Here is a 22,186-nt window from a genome sequence, read left to right on the forward strand (position 1 = left end):
ATGCAAGGTCCCCCTGCTTACGCCAACACATATCCAGGCCCATCTGAAGATCGCCAATGACCATCTAGATGATCCAGAGGAGACATGGGAGAGGGTCAAATGGTCAGATGAGACCGAAATAGAACTTTTTGGTATCAACTCCACTCGCCATGTTTGGAGGAAGAAGGAGGATGAGTACAACCCAAGAACACAGTTCCAACCATGAAGCATGGTGGTGGAAACATCATACTTTGGATGGAGCTAAAACTCAATGTTGCCCAGTGACAGCCCTGAAAGCTGAAAGATCTGGAGAAGATCTGCATGGAGGAGTGCCTTGCTGCAGTGTGTAAAAGAACTACAGGAAACAGCTGACCTCTGTAATTGGAAACACATTTTTCTGTAGCAAATATTAAGTTCTGTTTTTCTATTGTATCAAATACTTATTTCATGCAATAGAATGCTAAATAATTCTTTAAAATCAAACAATGTGATTTTTCAGCATTTTTAATAGATTCTGTCTCTGACACTTGAAGTATTCCTAAAATAAAAAGTACAGACCTGCTTATTCTCTGCAGGTGGGAAAACTTGCAAAATTGGCAGTGTATCAAACACTGTCACCCCCTTTTGTGCATTCTGACATCTCTACACAGGTGTAAAGGGTAAATTTAGCGGTTTTCATACTTTATTTTGTATCATACGTCATGGTGCTTGTTCAAGTAAAAAGTGATCTTTTATAAACTGCAGATTATGATAAGTGGGCGGAGCCTCGCGGCATCAGCGCCGCTTAGCCCCGCCCACAACACCACCATTGGCCCCACCCCCTCACCAGCCATTGGAACAGGCTGGCCTAAAGGTCTAGGCCCCACCCCATCTAGGTCGGCCCACCAGTGGCCGCCAAGGGGGCAGGACCATCGGTGCCATTATGGGCGGGGCTAAGTGGTGCTAATCCCGCGAGGCCCCGCCCACTTAACACAATCTGCAGTTCATAAAAGATCACTTTTTACTTGAACAAGCACCATGACGTATGATGTAAAATAAGGTATGAAAACCGCTAAATTTACCCTTAACACCTGTGTAGAGATGTCAGAATGCACAAAAGAGGGTGACAGTGTCAGCACATCTAATATGTATGGGTCAACTGTGGATGGAGTACCCTATATACAACCTTACAGATATATCTATTCCACCAACCTGTAGAGCCTCTCTTTGTAAAGCAGTCTTGTCTTCATATAATGAAATTCCCCACAGGGACACCTGTATCAGTGCACCAGCCAGTAATACAGGGTGAGTACAGAACTCCCAGCTTTCGCTGAATATTCCTGCTGTTGGTGACTTGAAGTGGAAAGGAAATGTCTGTGTTTCCCCTGGCAAGATAACACCTGGAAATGCCACAGGTTAGTATAAAAAACAAAGCCCAAAAGACATGGATACAATGGTTACATGTGAATAAACCAAATGTTTTTTAATACTAGATTACGTAATACTTTAGATTACTAAACAATACTTATTTTAGTCCCCACTATGTGCTATATAAAGTAATTTCCGTTTGGGTATGTTCACACTGAGTAAATTTGGCAGAATTCCTCTAGAGCTCTAGCAGCTCTCCCCGCTGTTATCTAGATACTAGAATCATCAAATCTCAGTCCACTCCTACACGCTCCCTGCTCCTGGACCCCACCCTCCGCGATTCTAACCCGGCCCACTGAAGTGAGGGAGGACACCGAGACAGTGACAGCTGCTGCTGATCACTGTCTCCCTCCCGACACTGTATGGCCCCCCACACTGTGCCCCCCCCACCCGCAACACCAAGCCCCTACCACCCCCCCGGGGCACCCCACCCTATGCTCACTGCTGCTGCCCCCCCAAACACCGCATTCACCCCCGCCAGTGCTCATCCCCGGCAAATGCCTCCCCCCCCCCCCCGCGCTCACCCGAAGCACCACCGCATCCCGTGCTCACCAGCGGCAAAGACAGCGCCCACCCATCCCAGCCATGCTCACCCACGGTAACCCCCAGCTCACCCGCGGCACGTCAGCATCACACTACCTCAACTCTGCTATGCCGCTGCCTCAACTATGCTATGTGACTACCTGCAGTGGCATAGCAGAGTTGATGCAGTGGAATAGCAATGTCGCTGCCTCAACTCTGCTATGTCACTACCTCACCTCAACTCTGCTATATCTGGTGGATATCAGCTCTGCTACATCTTGGACCAATCAGGCATAAGCATTGCTTGATGGGAAATGTAGTTTTCTGGCCAGCGCCATGCTGGATATAGATCAGCTTTTTTTTAAAAAACTTGTAACTATTGAACGGAAGAAGCTAGAAAGACGGGAGACGGCTCAAAATACTCAGGGGGACTTGGTGAGTAAGACCAGCTAGGGAGCATTTTATTTTTTTAGCTCTTGGGGGGGATACCCCTTTAAGTTTCATTTATTATCTTTGCTAACACACTTATATTTAATGTGGTCTCACCAGCACTAGTGTTAAAATAGAAACGTTGTACTCGTGGCTCTTTGTGGCGATCTCCTAAACTGGTAGCATGTGGCAATCGTCTCCATTCATACCACACGGCTGCGCTTCCGTTGTTGACAACCTCTAGGACTGAAGAAGCTTTTTTCCCTGCAAGGGCTTCAAAAGTAATGCGAGTTGAGATGCCAACTTTTTCCTAAGTTAATAAAAAAATAAAAAAATAATGAACATGTTTTCAGTGTAGAAATTGCACTCCTATATTTCTGAGAGATACATATTTCATAGTATCTATTGGCATAACTCTCATAAAAGAAAGAAGCCTTGGGGAGCCCTGAAACACATTGCTGCCCACATGTTGAGCCACAAACATTCCAGGGGGAAGTGTTTTCTATCCAGGTAGAAGTATATTGGGTGGGGGGGGGTCCTACTATTCGCCAATAAAAGCTGTAATATAGGAACAGGTCCTGGTAAGCATCATAGATGGCAGCATAACAGATTACGAATCTGAATTAAAACAGACTATGTGAATAGCCCAATATACATCAATGTGCAGTTGAACTGTGATTCTAGATCCGCAATTACGGACAACTTTACAGAACGTGTAACAAGGCCATAGATGTGGCAAATGTAATATAGTGGTTGTGTCTCAGAGAAAACTATGTTTATACAGATGCAGTATGTTAAATGTAACATATATATTTCAAATGTACAAGCATTTCTTAAAATTTATCATTTGAAAGCTATAGACTTACTAATTCTTTGTTTTCATAACCTGTTGACCTTGGTTAAGAACCGCCAGGCATTCACTAGGTTTGATCACGCACATTCAGTTCAGTTGGAGTCGTCGGATCTGTCCCTATATAGCTTAAGCCCCTATTACACGGGGTGACAGAGAGAAGAAAAAAACCCAACCCCCTAACAGTGATTGCTTTCATTGGCTGGTCAATTTTAACCAACAAATGAGCAGGGGGATTCCAGGCTCTGGTGACAAAGTTGATTTGTGCCGTCTGAGAAGGAACCAATCACTATTGTGTGATGGTATGGGGTGGCGGAAGTGGTGCCACCTTCCCCACTGACCAATTGTGGCTGAAATGGGTAAAATTAATGCTTCGCGGAGCATTACATTACCACCTCATTAGCATAGCGATCCGTGCTGCAAATTGCAGTCCGCGTTACAGCAGGTCCTATTTTTTTGCAGCATGAATCGCGGCCTCGTACACATGAACAGACGCGTGAACGGGGCCATTGAATAACATTGGTCCTATGTTGTGCCCACAACTGCAGACAGAACAACAGACATGTGAATTTAGTCTACAAAGAAGATCTGTGCAGCTGCTAGTGTCAGATTTAGCTCAGACAACATTGACAGTATACAGCGGTTTGGAATGGAAACAACTGTGCTCTCATAGACTAGTATATTTATAATTGTGAGGAAACTGAGATATACGTATGTATATTAGAATGTTTTTACACTCTAATTAAAGGGGTATTCCCCACAAAATTATTTTTGCATTAATACGTTGCCCACCCGTAGCTTTCCATCTTTTCAATAAAAAGTTATTAAGTATTCTGCACAGTTTTGCTGTTATCTAGGTGCCCCCACCCCCACGGATTGCATAGAATCATCAGCTCTCAGTCCACTCCAACACGCTCCCTGCTCCTGGCCCGCACCCTCCGAGATGGCATCACGTGTCCTCCTTCTCTTCAATGGGCCGGGTTAGCGCTTCTATCCCAGCCAATCTGAAGTGAAGAAGGACACTGACGGCGGTGGCTGCTGTTAGAGAGGGAGACAGTGATCAATCAGTGCAGCTGTCACTGACTCCTTCTCTAACAGCAGTCACCGGCACCGTGTGCCCCCCACCCCAGCCCCAGAGCTCACCCCTCCCTCTCCCCCTCCGTCAATTGCTCCGAGCCGCTCGCCTGTGGCGCTTCCCCGCAGCACCCCCCCTCCCCCTGTCCTTCAATTGCTGAGAGCCGCGGGGCTCACTGTCCCCCGTCACTTGCGGCTGCTGGGCTTCCCGGCAGCACCCCAGCCCCCCCCCCCCCCCCCTCCGTCAATTGCTGAGAGCCAAGTAGCGGCAACCCCCCCGGTCCATCAATTGTTCTGCAACCCCACCGCCCCCCCCCCCCCCCCCCGGTCCGTCAATTGTTACTCCCCCCATCTCAGCTCTGCTACACCGTCTCACCATCTCAGCTCTGCTATGCCATCACCATCTCAGCTCTGCTACACTGTCCCCCCATCACACTGTCTCACCATCTCAGCTCTGCTCACTGTCACCCCGTCACATGCGGTCATGTGCAACGTCTCACCATCTCAGCTCTGCTACACTGCCTCACCATCTCAGCTCTGCTATAACATCACCATCTCAGCTCTGCCATGCCATCACCATCTCAGCTCTGCCATGCCATCACCATCTCAGCTCTGCTATGCCATCACCATCTCAGCTCTGCTACACTGTCTCACCATCTCAGCTCTGCTTTGCCATCACCATCTCAGCTCTGCTACACTGTCTCACCATCTCAGCTCTGCTACACTGTCTCACCATCTCAGGTCTGCTATGCCATCACCATCTCAGCTCTGCTACACTGTCTCACCATCTCAGCTCTTCTATGCCATCACCATCTCAGCTCTGCCATCACCATCTCAGCTCTGCTACACTGTCTCACCATCTCAGCTCTGCTATGCCATCACCATCTCAGCTCTGCTACACTGTCTCACCATCTCAGCTCTGCTATGCCATCACCATCTCAGCTCTGCTGCACCATCTTACCATCTCAGCTCTGCTACACCGTCTCACCATCTCAGCTCTGCCATCACCATCTCACCATCTCAGCTCTGCTATGCCATCACAGCTCTGCTACACCGTCTCACCATCTCAGCTCTGCTATGCCATCACAGCTCTGCTACACCGTCTCACCATCTCAGCTCTGCTACACTGTCTCACCATCTCAGCTCTGCTACACTGTCTCACCATCTCAGCTCTGCTATGCCATCACCATTTCAGCTCTGCTACGCAGCCATCATCATCTCAGTTCTGCTACGCCATCACCATCTCAGCTCTGCTACTTCATCATCAGACATAAGCATTGCATGATGGGAAATGTAGTTTCCTATCTTGATTATAGACCATGTTTTAGAAAAACTTGTAACTCAGGAACGGCAGCAGCTAGAAAGATTGGAAACGGCTCAAAATATTAGGGGGGACTTGGTGAGTAAGAATAGCTAGGTTTGGGGGCATTAAATTTTTTTTGCTTTTGGGGGGGAATACCCCTTTAAGCTGTATTAATATAAAACCTCGGGGGCGTGTCTAGCCATGCTGCTGTGAGGACGTGTTCTGCAGAGCTCCTCCAGACCCATTCACTATCCAAAGGCATCCTGCACCTCAATCATGGGGAAAACCTCCAGAAAGCTCAGGGGAGGCTCCTCCACCCGTGCCTGCTCACCCCAGGGGGAAATTGGCCATTATTTCCTCCGGCCAGAGGCATCATCCACACACCAGATGACGGAGCTGTAGGGGAAGGAAGATGGCCGCCGCCATGAGGACCCTGTGCCCGTCACCCCCTCAACGGCCCGCTTACGGTCAGCCACCCCATCCACTGCTGCCCGCGCTCCGGAGGATCCGGCAGCCTTCTCCCGGCCACAACATTGCCACGGGGATCCGGCACAGGCCTCCCGCCCTTCCCCCTCACCATCCCCTCCAGGCTCCGGCGGCCATATTACCCGGACACAAGGCGCGGGAGACGCGACACAGGAGCTACCTACACCGTCATCAGCCGTGGAAGAGCTGCACCCGGGGCCCCATCAGGTACCTCTAGACTGTGCCCAATGTCCGGCGCCCCTCTCCTCCTGCCCCTCTCCTCATAACAGCCCCCGGCAGGTTGAGGCCCAAATCCAAGATGGCGCCCCTCTCACTGCCCCAGAAGCGGCCGTCACTCCACCCCCTGCTGCAGCACTGAACCCAGCGGCGCCCTCATGGGTGCAATCAGCCCAGGACCTGGCATGGTTCTCCCCCCCCCCACTTCTTCCCCCCTCAGCCAGGGAGCCCCCGCACCCCCACTTGCCCTAGCTCCGGTGGGCACACAGGGTGGCCTATCCCCTGCATGGTCCTCAGGATCCTCGTGGGGGGGCTTCCCTGCACGTAACCAGGCCGCACTTGGTTACACAGTGGCCTTAGTACATGCCCCTGCAGGCTCCTCTCCACCCAAGGGACTGTTGCTGGACATTCATCCCTCAATTCCTCCTTCCCTGGTTGGCACCCCACCGATATTCAGACAAGCTACACAGCACCCTCCTCTCTGTACCCAGGAGCTACCATTGCATTTGTCCTCCTCCTGCACTTCTGGCCTTGAGGATAGTAGACCTGCATCTCTGGCGGATCTTAAGATCCTTACTCAATCCTTACCCACTAGGAGTGACATCTCAATTCTAGCTAAACAACTGGTGGACGAGTGCAAGCAAGAGTTTGCGCAGTTTTGTACTGAATTAACAGTGGTCTCCACCAGAGTGGATAACCTGGAGGTCGCTCAGGAGACCACATCCACCTCTCTGTCTGCCTTACAGTCCACTGTGAACTTGCATACTGACCAACTGTTTGCCCTCCAGCAACACATGGACGATATAGAAAACCGCAATCGGAGGAACAACTTGCGGATCCGGGGGCTTCCTGAGATTGCTTCATCGGACCTGTTTGCTGTTCTCTCCGGTATTTTTAACGATCTCCTGGAGCAGCCGCCTAACACACACATTGAACTGGATAGGGCGCATAGGGCGCTACGCCCACCCAGTCGAGATGACCAGAACCCCCCCAGGGATGTTATCTGTCGGGTTCATTTCTACTTCACTAATTCTCCTGAGGGCCCGCAAACGACGTGCTGTGGTGTATAGGGGGGCTCACCTCCTTATTCTGCCTGACCTTTCCCGACACACGCTGGCTCAGAGAGCGGCCCTGCGCCCCCTGTTGGACACTCTCAGAGACCGCAATATACCCTCTCGCTGGGGCTATCCTTTTGCGCTGACTGTCCGCCGGAATGGCCGCACCCTCACTCTACGGGCCCCCGCTGATGTTCCGGATTTCCTCAGGGACCTTGACATCACTGGCCTCACTCTCCCGGAATGGCCCTCCCTCCTCTCTTCGACCCGGGGTGCCAAGAGACCTCTCTCTCCAAGAGACCCAGCATCTATCACTCAAGGACTCCCTCCTAGATCGCCACGTCGCCACGGAGCCCGTAGATCCTCGCCCCCTGCGCCTCGGCCCTCAGAGTCATTGCGCAATTGAGATGGAGCCATCTGAAATGGAACACCGCAGATGCTTCCCGTGGAGGGGCCTTCGATGATCTCTTTTCTAACTCATTGATTGTTGCTGTTTGACACCTTGTTCATATTGCCCCCTACATCTGTCTATATTGCATCCTTTTTCTGTTCTGCCTCCCCTGGGCGGGTTCTGTTCTATATCTGGTACAACCCTCATAGTTCTATCCATGTTTAACCGTTAGTCATAGTTTTGCTTGTTTGCCTTAACATACTTTCCTCAAGGTCTGCGAGGAGCCCCCTGCACCGCGCATACGGTACTTGTCTGCCTCTCTCCCCCCATAGGTGGGACACCGGACCCGAGTTTTCTCTGGTTTGGTAGCCCTTTAGCTGTGCTTTTGTTGAGAATACGCTGCAGTTTTATTCCTTACTGCTTGTATATTTGTACTCGTGTTGTGTTCTCCTACCTTCCTACCCCACCCCCCTGTTTGTCCTTCACTAATTGTTTTTCCTTTTTTCCAGAGTCGGTTGTCCCTGACGGCCCTTCTTTAGGGTCTCCACGGCCCTCTCCGTAACGCCCCTTGCCCACACCCCATGGCGAACCTTCATGTTGCCTCTTTTAATGTGCAGGGACTAAACACACCCGGGAAGCGATCACAGATCCTACATCACTTCCACCGTAGAAAGGTACATGTCCTCTGTCTACAGGAAACACATTTCAAGGTCAACCACGCCCCCGCTATCCGTCATAGACATTACACTCAGTGGTTTTTCTCTAACAACCCCGAGGCTAGAACCAAGGGAGTGGCTATTGCCATACATAAGAATTTGCCCTGCCAGATCCTTCACTGCATTACAGACCCGGCGGCTAGGTACCTTATCCTCTCCTTATCTGTTAGTGGTCACGTTTTCACTATTATCAATGCCTATGCCCCGAATCATGACCAGGTTTCCTTTCTCACACATCTGATTGAGCTGTCACTACCTGTGATCAAGGGGACTGTAATCCTGTGCGGTGACCTTAACTTAACTTTGGACCCGTCTATGGATAACTCCTCGGGTCGATCGTCTATCTCCTACGCGGCCATAAACAGGGTTAAGCGAGCCTTTCTGTCGCTGCAACTTTATGATGCCTGGCGGCTGTCGCACTCAGCTGATCGGGACTATAGTTTCTATTCCAACCCCCATGGGACTTATAGTCGCATTGACCACATTCTCATACAGCATAGTGCCCTGCCATGGCTCTCCTACACCTCTATTGGCAACATTTTATGGTCAGACCATGCCCCTGTCTTCTGCTCCCTCACACTCCCTTTCCTGTCCAAGCCTCACTGGACCTGGCGTTTGAATGAGTCCCTCCTCTTGGACACCGTTTGTGTTGCTGACCTTAAACAATCGGTCACGCACTTTTGTTCCGATCATGCTGTGGATACTACTTCCCCTATTATTCAATGGGAAGCTCACAAGTGTGTCCTCCGAGGAGTCCTCATTAAACACGGTTCCAGACTTAAGAGGGAGAAGGCGGCTTCCCTGACAAAAGCGCTTGCTAAGGTTTCCTCCCTTGAGCTAGCCCACAAACATGCTCTGTCTCTCCCGATTCTGAGGGACTTACAAGCTGCACGCTCGGAGGTTAAACGCCTCTTAGAGGCATCGTGGGGCCGTCTATTGCAGTCCTGTCGTAGTAAATTTTATGAAAATGGCAATAAGTGTGGACGCATGTTGGCGAGGGCTTTAAGGGACAAACTGGCGCAATCGCATATCCCCTGTATCCGGACCACTGCGAATGTAACTACCCATATCACCCCGGAAATAGCATCCACATTCCATTCCTACTGCACTACCCTTTATAATCTTCCTAAACCCTCGGCCTCAGTGCCTGAGCCCTTCTCTCCCCCTCCTATTGCTACTCAGATCTCCAGCGATACGGCAGTAACCCTGGAGGAGCCGTTCGCGTTGCACGAACTCAATTGTGCTATTGCACAACTCCCGGGAGGGAAGAGCCCGGGCCCAGACGGCCTGACAGCCCAATTCTACAAAGTGCTTCAGGAATCCCTAGGCTCCACAATGCTCTCGGCCTTCAACTCCATATCCGACATCGTCCCCTTTCCGCAACACACTACTATGGCCCATGTCGCCCTTATTCCTAAACCGGGGAAGGACCCGCAGACCTGCGGGAGCTACAGGCCCATCTCCCTCCTTAATGTGGACCTGAAACTTTATGCCAAACTAATTGCCAACAGGCTGAACCCACACCTGCCGGCTCTCATCCATGCGGACCAAGTGGGTTTTGTACCTCAACAATGGTCAAAGGCTTTTTATCTATCTCACAAAGCTACTATGGCATGTAAGACACAGGAGACCAGTTATAAGATTTTGTCCCGTTGGTACCGGGTTCCAGCTGCCCTTCATTGCTGGTACCCCTTGGTCCCTGACATTTGTTGGCGTTGTGGGGGAGTGGGAGGCACCATGACACACATTTGGTGGGGATGCCCCAAATTGAGGTCATTTTGGCCCACGGTCTTGCGTCTCATTAAGGAAATTACCGGCATCACTATCCCTAATACCCCTGAAGCGACATTGCTTTTCATGTTCCCCACAGCCCAGTCGCGCTTCAAAAAATCTCTGGCACGCCATCTGCTCCAAGCTGCCAAGTCAGTCCTCTCTCGGAAATGGAAATCCGTCGACCCTCCGACTATTGACGAATGGTTTGCGGAAATAGCCCAGACACATCACATGGAGGACCTCATTGCTGTTACCCCGGCAGCAGTGAAGAGGTACACGGCCACTTGGGGCCAATGGCTCCTATTCCTAGATTCTGATTCTTATAGAACCGCCACAGCCTGAAACCGTCCTTCTGTCCCTAGTCGCCCGAAGGGTGCCCCCCCCTCTTTTGCCGCCAGGGACAGCCTCTCTTTTATGATCCTCTTGTTGTCTTGCCCTCTCCTGTCCGGTGTGTTTTGTTTGTCGTCTTCTTGCTTCTGTCTCTCCTATCTCTGCAGTACAGCTTGCATATGATAGTACATTGTTTTTGTAATGACTTATGCTGAGATCGACCGGAATACTGATCCCGTTTTTTCTGGTCATGTTACGGATGTTGACATTCCTACTGTTCTTTGTTACAGTTCACGATTACGACTGCATTCTGTGCATTTACATCATTCCTTGTATTTACCCCTTCCCCCCAGAGGGACTTGCCGTCCCGAGTTCCCATTTGTATTGTATACTCTCTTTTCTTGTCTTTGAAAATAAAAAACTTTAAATTTAAAACCTCCTTTAGACTATGTTCCCACTTTGGGAACATATTGGGTAAAGGTGACCTTCCTGTTAAACAGACAGTTGTTAATAAAGAACATAATTAGTGGTCGTCTATTTAATGAGATGGCCGGGGTCTCCCAATATGTTCGAAGTGGGAACATAGCCTTAATATAAATATAAGCAGTAATACTATGACTGTGATCTGAACTCATCTGTATTCTTGCCCGTGTTTCCAGCTTATAAAGGTTTCTCTGTTATATTCTACTTTACCCTGAAAGATGAAGGATTTTCAACCCAAACTGCTGGCTGACCACAGAAAAGCAGTGAGGGACCCAGGACAAAATCCGAAACGACATCTGGAAAATCACTGAGTGGATCCCTGTAAAAGACAAGTATGGCACATCTTTGTAATACATCACCAGTCACTGCTTGGCCATCACTCCTTGCTCCTCACTTATACTCACTGGTTTTCTTTATCTTCAGTTGAAGTTTCTTGAAGCTCATCATTAATCACAGCGACATGTTCAGCAGATACAGATGTAAATGGACGTCCCCTTCCAATGACTTCCAAACCATCTATATCCTATTAAAAAAGCGACAGAGCTGTCATAATAGTGTCATAATCCTATTTCCATCCCACGTCAAACTTCATTCCTAAACCTGAAAAGAACTCCCAGATTTGCAGTAGTTACAGACCAATCTCCCACCTCAAATTTGATTTAAAAATGTACTGTAAACTCTTGCAAACAGGCTCAACCCCCACTTACCCTTTCAGATCAAGTGGGTTTTGAGCCATTAGAGTAGCCAAAGACAATACCTTTAAAATTTCTGACAGTTTACATTATGCTTGTTGCACTATAAGCCTTTTAAAGGGGTACTCCACTTAAGAATTAACCCTGTTCAGTGCCTACCCATAATCTAGGCATGTTTGTAATAGGTTTCTGTTACATGAATTGGGCCGTCTGCAGCTCATCCTGACTCACACCCTGAAGCTACAGAAAATCCTTACTTCCTAGTCCACTTTGTCTCCACTCTTCTGTCCTCCCCCTCCCTTCTGAGACCAAAGTCACATGATCTCTGTTTCCTCTGTTGCCAGGCAAGCTCATCTACCACTGATATCACACCACTCAGTGAGTTCCTGGCTAAGGGGCAGGGAAACAACAGAACAGTGACAGCCTTCTGAGCAGTATAGGGGAAAGGAAACACAGTTTCATCTCTCTCTCCCGCTTTTTAATCTATGTAGACGAATAGCTAGATAGACAGATATTCTGTTTACAGTGTAAAGCAGAAGCAGATTGAGCCAGTGATGGGCAGATATAGTAGCAAGTATCCAGTCCATTTAACAAGTGTTCTAAGAACCTCATGCTCGGTTTGATAATTTTTGCTTAGAAGCAATAGATCAATATATAAATATATGGCTGTGCAGTTCATGTCTTTTTAATAAATTTGTGACATGGTGAAAGTATTTTCACTTACTGGTTGAGAGAAGGTTAGTTCCTCCATGACAGCTTTTAGTTTCTCCTTGCGGCACTGGAGATACAAACTTTTATCCCATGTGCAGTGAAATGGGGGCCTTTCTGCGGAACCTGAGGAAAGTAGAAACATGACAAGAATAAGCAATATTTTAGCCAGAACAAAGATAAAAAGACAACTTGGGCCTAATGTACCTGTCTCCTGCTGGATGTTACATGGTTTTCCTATGTGAGTGACAGGTGACGGGTAACCCCGCTCACACTGAGTAAGTGTTAATGTCAAGCCAGTCAGCTCATCTCCAATAAGTTCCGATGTGTTCCAAAATTCACTTCCAATACGCTGCCCCTATATAAAAAAAGGGGGGTTAAGCTACCTGATCTAAACCAAGTCCTTCATGCCTTTAATATGCCCCAAACCCACCTTGCCAGTCTCCAGAGCTGGGATACAGCAGTCTATCAACTGTCTCCCCTCCTGAATTTTGCGGAAATCTTCACACATACTCATTAGAAGCTGTTCCTTCGGTTTGCAAAGCTGACCTGCCTCAAGAAAACATAAAAAATAAGTCAAAGCTTCTTGCCGTACAAAACCACAGGTCTCTGGTATCAGAATTCTCTCTAAAGTAAAACTGTCTTTGCTACTCATGCTGATCAATCAAAATTCATTACGAGACAAAACAAAAAAATAAGAAACTAACGGGATAATGCATCCAGCTGCCTCTTCCTCAGATTCATGTGGTACTGCCAGTTATTCAGTGCATGGTCCTGCTTCTGTAGATGCATGAAAGCTTCCTTCTTCTGCTGGAGTTTCCCCTCTCCATCATATGTACCAAGAATGTCAAACTGAGGCACATCTGGTATAAGCTGTGCAACCTAAAAAGAGTACCCCAAATAATGTTCTATTAATTGTTACATCAAAGATGTTAATAATTGGTATTTGACGTTATCCCCTATGCTCAGAAATTTGAGAACAAGGACCCAAATCTCCCATCATAAAAGAGTGGCAGTGCATGTGCATGACCACCTCTCCACTTATTCTCTACAGGGGCTCAGCAGGGAATGAATAATGAATAGATTGGCAGAGCGCATAAGCAGCCGCCACTCCATTTTGATGGATCCCAGATCTTGAGATTGCACAGAGTCCCAGTAGGCTTTTGCATATAGAGATTAGGTATTGAGTGTAAACAATATGAAGTTACGGCTTCTTGACACTTGCCTGTAAGTCTCCTCTCGCAGTAGCTTCTCGACTCAGCTCCTGTAAAGTCCCTAGAATGTTGTGCGGCAGAAGCTGACCACGTGTGTCACACAAAGGGACTTCAACCCCTGAAAAAATACATGCGTTATTTCTAATAAAGGCATGTATAAAATATCTCTAGATGTTGTACTTCTATTGATGTTTTGGTTATAATGTGATGAATCCCTGCTTAACCCTTTGAGGACCAGGCCCAAAATGACCCAGTGGACCGCGCAAATTTTGATTTTAGTGTTTTCGTTTTTCCCTCCTCCCCTTCTAAAAGCTCTAGCACTCTCAGTTTTCTGTCTACAAGCCATGTAAGTGCTTGTTTTCTACAGGAATAGTTGTACTTTGTAATGGCGTCATTCATTTTACCATAACATGTAAGACGGAATCCCAAATATATTATTTATGAAGATATAAATAGGTGAAATCGTAAAAAAGAATGCAATATGGTAACGTTTGAGGGGTTTCTGTGTCTACGTAATGCACTATATGGTAAAAGCGACATGATACTATTACTCTATAGGTCAGTCTGAACACAACCATATGCAGGTTACACAGATTCTCTAATGTTATTTATTTTTTTTCTTATGAAATCCTTTTTTTTGGCAATTAAATATTAATAAAATGGGCCTATTGTGACACTTATAACAGTTTTATTTTTACACCTACAGGGCTGTATGGGGTGTCAATTTTTTCGCCATGATCTCTAGTTTTTATTAATACCATACTTGTTAAGATCGGACGTTTTGATCACTTTTTATAGATTTTTTTAAATATATGATGTAACATAAAATCGGTAATCCGTGCACTTTTTTCCCTCTTTTCGTGTACGCCGTTCACCAATCACAATGACGCTTGTTATATTTTAATAGATCGGACAATTACGCACGCTATGATATATTATATGTTTATCTATTTATTTATTTTTATATGTTTTATTTATATAATGGGATAGGGGGGTGATTTCAACTTTTATTGGGGGAGGGGTTTTGGGGTAGTGTAATAGTGCTTTGAACTTTTTTTTTTTTTTTTTTTTTTTTTTTACACATTTGAAGTCCCTTTGGGGGACTTTTACATACACTAGTTTGATTTCTACACTGATGAATGCTATGCCATAGGCATAGCATTGATCAGTGTTATCGGCGACCTGCTCATTGAGTCTGCCTGTGCAGGCTTAGTGCAGCAGATCGCCGATCGGACCGCACGGAGGCAGGTGAGAGACCTCCGGCGGTCTGTTTCAACGATCGGGACCCGCGCAGTCACACTGCGGGGGTCCCGATCGATAAGTGACAGGGGACTCCACCTGTCACTTACACTTAAACGCTGCGGTCGTGCCGCGATCGCGGAGTTTAAAGGGGTTAATGACACGCGGCAGCGCGATCGCTGCAGCGTGTCATTACCGGTGAGGTCCCGGCTGCTGATTGCAGCCGGCCCCCACCTGCTATGAAGCGCGCTCCGCTCCGGAGCGTGCTTCATAGCGGGAGAACCACCCAGGACGTACAGTTGTGTCCAGGGTCGTCTGGTGACAGACTTCCATGACAAAACTCTATGTCCTGGGTCATCTAGGGGTTAAATGAGCAGTTGATGCACAAACAAGTCTAACTTAAAGTGACTCTGTACCCACAACCCTCCAAACCGCTTGTACCTTCGGATAGCTGCTTTTAATCCAAGATCTGTCCTGCGGTCAGTTTGGCAGGTGATGCAGTTATTGTTCTAAAAAACAACTTTTAAACTGGCAGCCCGTGCCCTACAGGAGTGGCTTGTATTGTGTATGCATTAGGCTGGGACAACCTCTCTGTCCCTCCTCCCTGCCCTCCTCATCATTAGGAATGCTCCAGGCAGATTGCCCCCTATTCGTCAGCTGTGTCAGCACGGCACATGGGCTGGATCGTTAAGCATCTGTGCAAATGTTCAGCATGGAGAGAATGTTCCAGTGGCATTTCTAATGATGAAGAGAGTGGGAAGGAGGGATGGAGGGGTGGTGCAGAGTTAAGGCACAGACATTCTAAGCCACACCCGTAGGGCACGGGGCTGTAAGTTTAAAAGTTGTTTTTTAAGACAATAACTGCATCACCTGCCAAAAAGACCCCAGGACAGATCTTGGATTAAAAGCAGCTATCTGTATCTGTGGGTACAGAGTCGCTTTAAAGTGTGGCATTATTTATTTATTTATTTTTCTTGCAGAAATCAACAGTGCAAGTGATTAAAAAAAAACTCTGTCATAAGTTTTATTGTCTGCTTTCCATCACCCACCCACACACACCTTATCTGAGCATTATCAGGCGAAGCCATCTACATAACAGAGGAGCAAAATAAAGACGGGTTTGCTGAGTCCATTATAACCTTTGGAGGGACGAGTGAGCAGGGAGAGCAGAGAAGCAATTGTATAGTTAGAAAGTCAGTGCTTATCTGGGAGCTTGATGAGAAGATTGTAGGATGTAGTGTTTTGTACAGCCCTGCTTTTCTCCTCTCCATTCTCACTCACCCATTCGACCCCTCCCCTCTCCATAGAGCATAATGAAGGGAGGGGGGAGGTAGGAAAACATCTTTTTGAGCACAAAAGGAAACTCTCTTGCTTAATAAAAAAAATATTACAGAGCTAGTTGAAATCGCTTGTACTATTGGTATTTATTGATTTAAAAAAAAAATTACAGTTACGCTTTAAATGGGTAGTCCGTAAGCAGGGGATGGTGACAACATGAAATACAAGTTATACTTGTCCATCCTGTTTTCCCTGCAGGTGCAACACGGCAGCTTCCAATGCACCGCCTCAGTCACTGATTGGCTGAGTGGACAGGAATCAGGACATACAGGAGACCCTCCATAGACCAGAGGCATCGTCACTGCAGCTACAAAGACACCGGGATGGTAAGTATAACTTTTATTATGTTCTTACCAACCCCTGCTCATTGTTTTTTTGCCCCAGCTACACCATTAAGTCCTGCAAAGAACATCATAGATTACTGCAATTGCCAACTGCCATGATCGATTTGGATAACATATTCATTAAAAAAATCCAGTTTATTTACTTAGGTTTGTCTGATCTAATAAGAAGTGGGCAAATTTTCTCAGCCCTGTCCGCAGCATGTAGACTCTGACTGTGACATACCAGAAAAAGCCTGGTCTTTGTTTGCAGATCCTGGAGACACTGGACGAGCAACAAGCAGTCGCCTCTTTCTACTCTGCTCTGGATCATGGTGCTTCCGAATTAAGATGTGTTTTCGTACAGATGCCTTTTGTTCTTCTTTAGGCTGTCGTGGAGGGTGAAGCTATAAAATGAAAAAGGTAAAAAGGTCATAATAATACAAACCATATATGTCTTCTCAAGCTTCCTCAGATACATAAGGCTTATAAAAAAAAAAAAAAAAAAAAAAAAAAAGGAAAACACTGGCCAATAATACAATTTATTGCAAATGTATTTTAGAATGTGCTAAGGAAAACTGTAACCAATCTGATCCTTGCTTTAGTCATCCAACCTGCCTGTTATCCAACCATTGTGCAAAACCTAAGCATTAAAGAACCGTGATGGTAAAGTCCCTGCTGGTTTACAGCAGAAAAGGTAGCCATACACATAACAATAACAGGTATGCTCTTTAACCCCTAGACGACCCTGGACGTAGGGTTACGTCATGGAAGTCTGTCCCCAGACGACCCATGACGTAACCTTACGTCCTGGGTGTTTCTCCCGCTATGAAGCGTGCTCCGGAGCGGAGCGTGCTTCATAGCAGGTGGGGGCCGGCTGCAATCAGCAGCCGGGACCTCACCGGTAATGACACGCTGCAGCGATCGCGCTGCCACGTGTCATTAACCCCTTAAACGCCGCGATCACGGCGCGACCGCGGCGTTTAAGTGTAAGTGACAGGGGGAGTCCCCTGTCACTTACCGATCGGGACCCCCGCAGTGTGACTGCGGGGGTCCCAATCGATGAAACGGACTGCTGGAGGTCTCTTACCTGCCTCCGTGCGGTCCGATCGGCGATCTGCTACACTGAGCCTGCACAGGCAGGCTCAATGAGCAGATCGCCGATAACACTGATCAATGCTATGCCTATGGCATAGCAATGATCAGTGTATAAATCAAAGTAGTGAATGTAGAAGTCCCCCAAAGGGACTTCAAAAGTTAAAAAAAAAAAAAGTTTAAATCACTATTACACTACCCCAAAGCCTCTCCCCCAATAAAAGTCTAAATCACACCCTTTTCCCATTATATAAATAAAACATATAAAAATAAATAAATAGATAAACATATAATATACTGTAGCGTGCGTAATTGTCCGATCTATTAAAATATAACAAGCGTCATTGTGATCGGTTAGCGGCGTACACGAAAACAGGGAAAAAAGTGCGCAGATTACCGATTTTATGTTACATTATATATTAAAAAAAACAATAAAAAGTGATCAAAACGTCCGATCTTCACAAATATGGTATTAATAAAAACTAGAGATCATGGCAGAAAAAATGACACCCCATACAGCCCCGTAGGTGAAAAAATAAAACCGTTATAAGCGTCACAATAGGCCCATTTTATTAATATTTAATTGCCAAAAAAAAGGATTTCATTAAAAAATACATATATAACATTAGAGAATCTGTGTAACCTGCATATGGTTGTGTTCGGGCTGACCTATAGAATAATAGTGTCATGTCACTGTTACCATATAGTGCATTACGTAGACACAGGAACCCCCCAAACGTTACCATATTGCATTCTTATTTACGATTTCACCTATTTATATCTTCATAAATAATATATTTGGAATTCCATCATACATGTTATGGTAAAATCAATGACGCCATTACACAGTACAACTATTCCTGTAAAAAACAAGAACTTACATGGCTTGTAGATAGAAAACTGAGAGTGCTAGAGCTCTTAGAAGGGGAGGAGGGGAAAACGAAAACACTAAGATCAAAATTTGCGCGGTCCACTGGGTCATTTTGGGCCTGGTCCTCAAAGGGTTAAAGGGGAATGCCGTGACATTTTTTTCTTTCAAATCAACTGGTTTCTGAAAGTTTAGCAATTAAATTCAATTTATATATATATATATATATATATATATATATATATATATATTTATTTATTTATTTTTTTTTATTGGCTGGCTTTTAAAAAATTCAAACCATTGTTAACAGATATATGTTCCTTAAAATCGCTCTATTCCCATGTTTATAGCGCTTTTATCCTTTGGTCTATGGGGCTGTGTGAGGTGTCCCTTTTTGCGCCATGACATGTCCTTTCAATCGGTACCTTGATTGTGCATATTCGACTTTTTGATCACTTTTTATTACATTTTTTCTGGACTTGATGCAACCAAAAATGCGAAATTTTGCACTTTGGAATTTTTTTGCGCTGATGCTGTTTACCGTGCGAGATCAGGAATGTGATAATTTAATAGTTTGGGTGATTACGCATGCGGCAATACCAAACATGTTTGTTTATTTAATTATTTATAAAATGGGAAAAGGGGGGTGATTTGGACTTTTAATATGGGAGGGGGATTTTTATTAATAAAAACACTTTTTTACTTTTTTTTTACAATAACTATAAGTCCCCCTGGGGGACTTGTATATACACAGCACTGATCTCTCATAGAGATCAATGCTGTGTATATACACAGCAAAGATCCATTTGATCGGTGATAGATTGCTTTGGCCTGCTGCAGGCCATAGCAATCTATTGCCGAGCGTGGATTAGCGTCATTGCGACACTGAGGCCCGGCACGGGCAGAAGAACGGATCTCCCCCCGCGATCGCATCGGGGGGGATATCCGACCCACTAGACACCAGGGACGTGCGATACAAAGCATTTCAATGCAGCTGTCAGGTATGACAGCTGTATTTAAATGCTTAATTAGCCGGCGCGGCAACGGGACCCACGCCGGCTGATAGAGGCGCTCCCCAGCTACAGATACCAGCCGGGAGCGGTGCCCTTCAGAGTGGGTTCCCGACGGGACCCCTCTCTGAACTCCCCCTGCGCCACCATGACGTACCAGGTACGTCATGGGACGCTAAGGGGTTAAAGAGAGCCTATCACCTAAATGTAACTGTCCCTGTCATAAAAGTGCCTCTCTCCCTAAGTCTATTCATGAAGATACAGACTGCATATGCAATCTGTATCTTATACTTTACCTAATCTTTATTCCGATGCAGTAGGTAAAATATAAGATACTTACTGCAAAGGCAGTCTGTATGTTCATAGATAGACTTCATGAAGATACAGACTGCATTTGCAGTCTGTATCTTATACTTTACCTAATCCTCTTCTTCGGTGCATCAAGGCTTGGCACCGCCATCTTGATTACGTTACTTGCGTTCCACCGCTGGAACCTAAATGACGTAATCAAGATGGCGGCGCCCGGCCTTGCTGCACCGAAGAAGAGGATTAGGTAAAGTATAGGATACAGACTGCAGAGGCATGTGCTCTGCATGACAGGAGTTTACTATCTCGTGCCGACTCTTTTAAAAAGAGCCGGCGTGAGACAGGAAAGTAAAAAGTAAATAATTAAAAAACATGGCCATAAAAATAATTGATTATATTTACAAATGTCAATAAAATAATGAAATTAGGGAATTAAAAAATTTAAATTTTCGTCCATAATTGGTTCTCTTTAAGGAATTTACATTTAAAGAGCAAAAATTCCCCCATAGAAAAAAATGGCGGAATGTTCAGAAATTCAGATATCACACAGCGGTTGCCGAATCAGCACCCACTGATATAACAGCAGCTGTGTGATGTCTGAATTTCAGATGGTGGTGCGACCAGTACCAGCCTGGAGAGGAGCCCTACAGTCGTGGGCAGGCTGGTAGGTGTTTTCCCTGCATCAGGGAACAGCAGCCATAGCCTGCACAGCTCTGGGAGTCGGGTCGTGACATCACCATTTTATCCAGGAAGTGAAGCCTTGATGCAATAGTAAGTCCAGGGAAAAAAGCACTTGTGTATATTGGTGTATATTGGTGATTTGTGTAACTTTTGAGGGGCAATACAATGCTTTAATAAAAAGTTTTGCCGGACTTCTCCTTTGACTGTTTAAATGCCACCGTCAAAACTGACAGCAGCATTTAAATGGCCAGGATTATCTTTCATAGGTGGTCTTGTGGCCATATCAGAAAGATCTTGGGAAGCCGATGTGTTCTACAGACAGGCCTATAGGTATATAAACTGATAATTGTTATAACTATACTGACTTGAGTAACATAAATAACATAAACAAATAAATGCACTATTGCCTTAACACAAAGAGCAAAAACTAAAATTGGCTTTGCCACGAAAAGATGGCATGGATTAGGTGTAAGTAAAGGGTGCAGCTTGACACAAAAAGAAAATGCTACAGTTTAGCACATCCTTCTTTCCATTCACTAAAAGTGTGAAGGTATGGCTATGGCAGCGCTCTGACTGGCACTCTTACTGCAGAAATGAGTCATGGCTGGAAGAGCTTATACCAATTCCAACTACAGAAGAGATCAGAAGTAAGTCACTGGATGTTATTTCTATTGGTTTTGCCTGCAACTTGGTACCAAGTAAGTCTCAAGACTCTAACAGTAGATCTCCTCCTATAAAAGGTTGCCTAGCCTGGTTTAGAGGTTTAGATGAATGCAGTATCACATGCGATCAAAAACCATGTCTCCAGTGTGGTCGCCAATAGCCACAGGATTGATCAGCAACACTGCGCAGCTATTACACAAAACATGCCAACTCTGAAAGATTCTTTATTTACCTCGCAATAAAATATCAGCATATTTACAGAAGCGATAATGATACCATGCAGATATGTTATGGACAGTTACCTAAACCCTTTAAGATATCAAGAGAATCTACAGTAGGAGCTGAACCCCAACCAAGGCCAGGCAGGACTAGCTATGTTCAGGCTTCCTGGGCTTTGTACCTCAGAATCTCAGATGACAATACAAGGTACCAGGACACCTTCCCTTGTAGAACCAGGTCTAGGATTCCTCATAGAAGGAAGCTACTGGAATGCTATTTTTAAAAATGCTTATCTGTAATAAAGATTTAGGAAGTATTCTCCAGCTGTGGAGGAAGCAACACAGAGTAGGTTTCTAGTCCTTAAGGGGAACTTGTGGTGACATCTGATGTGCAGAATCTATGCTAAATGCTAAATCACATTTAGAAGAACATTTCTAGGAATTTTGAGAAATAAATTTACTTTCGTCTATTATAAAAATACCATCATACCAGATCATACCAACGTATCAGACTAGGATTTCACAATAAGATACATGCACAGTCAGAAAGTATCCTGTTAGAAGGGTAAATTAGTTGTTAGCCTCTGGGACCTGCTAAGTATGCACTGGCCTGAGCTCTTAAGCTTGCTCTATACTTCTCCACTAGGTACATGACCAATCTATACATTTTAGGTAGGAAAGAAATTAAAGAAGTACTCCATAGAAAAAAAAATATTTTAAATTCCACAGGTTTCAAAAAGTGACAGAGATTTGTAATTTACTTAATTAAAAAATCTCTAGTACTTATCAGCTGCTGTACACTCTGCAGGAAAGGGTGTAT

At 45.8% G+C, this 22,186-nt stretch overlaps 1 protein-coding gene across 1 annotated transcript in view; it reads right to left on the reverse strand.

Annotated features, from left to right (window-relative positions):
- The window catches only part of MYCBPAP (MYCBP associated protein), a 57,494-nt gene that overhangs the window by 30,467 nt on the left and 4,841 nt on the right, over positions 1–22,186 (reverse strand). Inside the window, exons 3-12 of the mRNA XM_069951790.1 lie at positions 16,773–16,932; positions 13,640–13,746; positions 13,122–13,296; positions 12,848–12,963; positions 12,622–12,772; positions 12,431–12,540; positions 11,419–11,537; positions 11,225–11,333; positions 2,455–2,647; positions 1,171–1,358 (exon numbers count right to left, since the gene is read on the reverse strand). Coding sequence (XP_069807891.1) covers positions 1,171–1,358; positions 2,455–2,647; positions 11,225–11,333; positions 11,419–11,537; positions 12,431–12,540; positions 12,622–12,772; positions 12,848–12,963; positions 13,122–13,296; positions 13,640–13,746; positions 16,773–16,932 — 1,428 coding nt within the window. The remainder of the gene's footprint in view (positions 1–1,170; positions 1,359–2,454; positions 2,648–11,224; positions 11,334–11,418; positions 11,538–12,430; positions 12,541–12,621; positions 12,773–12,847; positions 12,964–13,121; positions 13,297–13,639; positions 13,747–16,772; positions 16,933–22,186) is intronic.

The sequence above is a fragment of the Dendropsophus ebraccatus genome, chromosome 14 (genome assembly GCF_027789765.1).
Source record: "Dendropsophus ebraccatus isolate aDenEbr1 chromosome 14, aDenEbr1.pat, whole genome shotgun sequence".
NCBI classification, from domain to species: domain Eukaryota; kingdom Metazoa; phylum Chordata; class Amphibia; order Anura; family Hylidae; genus Dendropsophus; species Dendropsophus ebraccatus.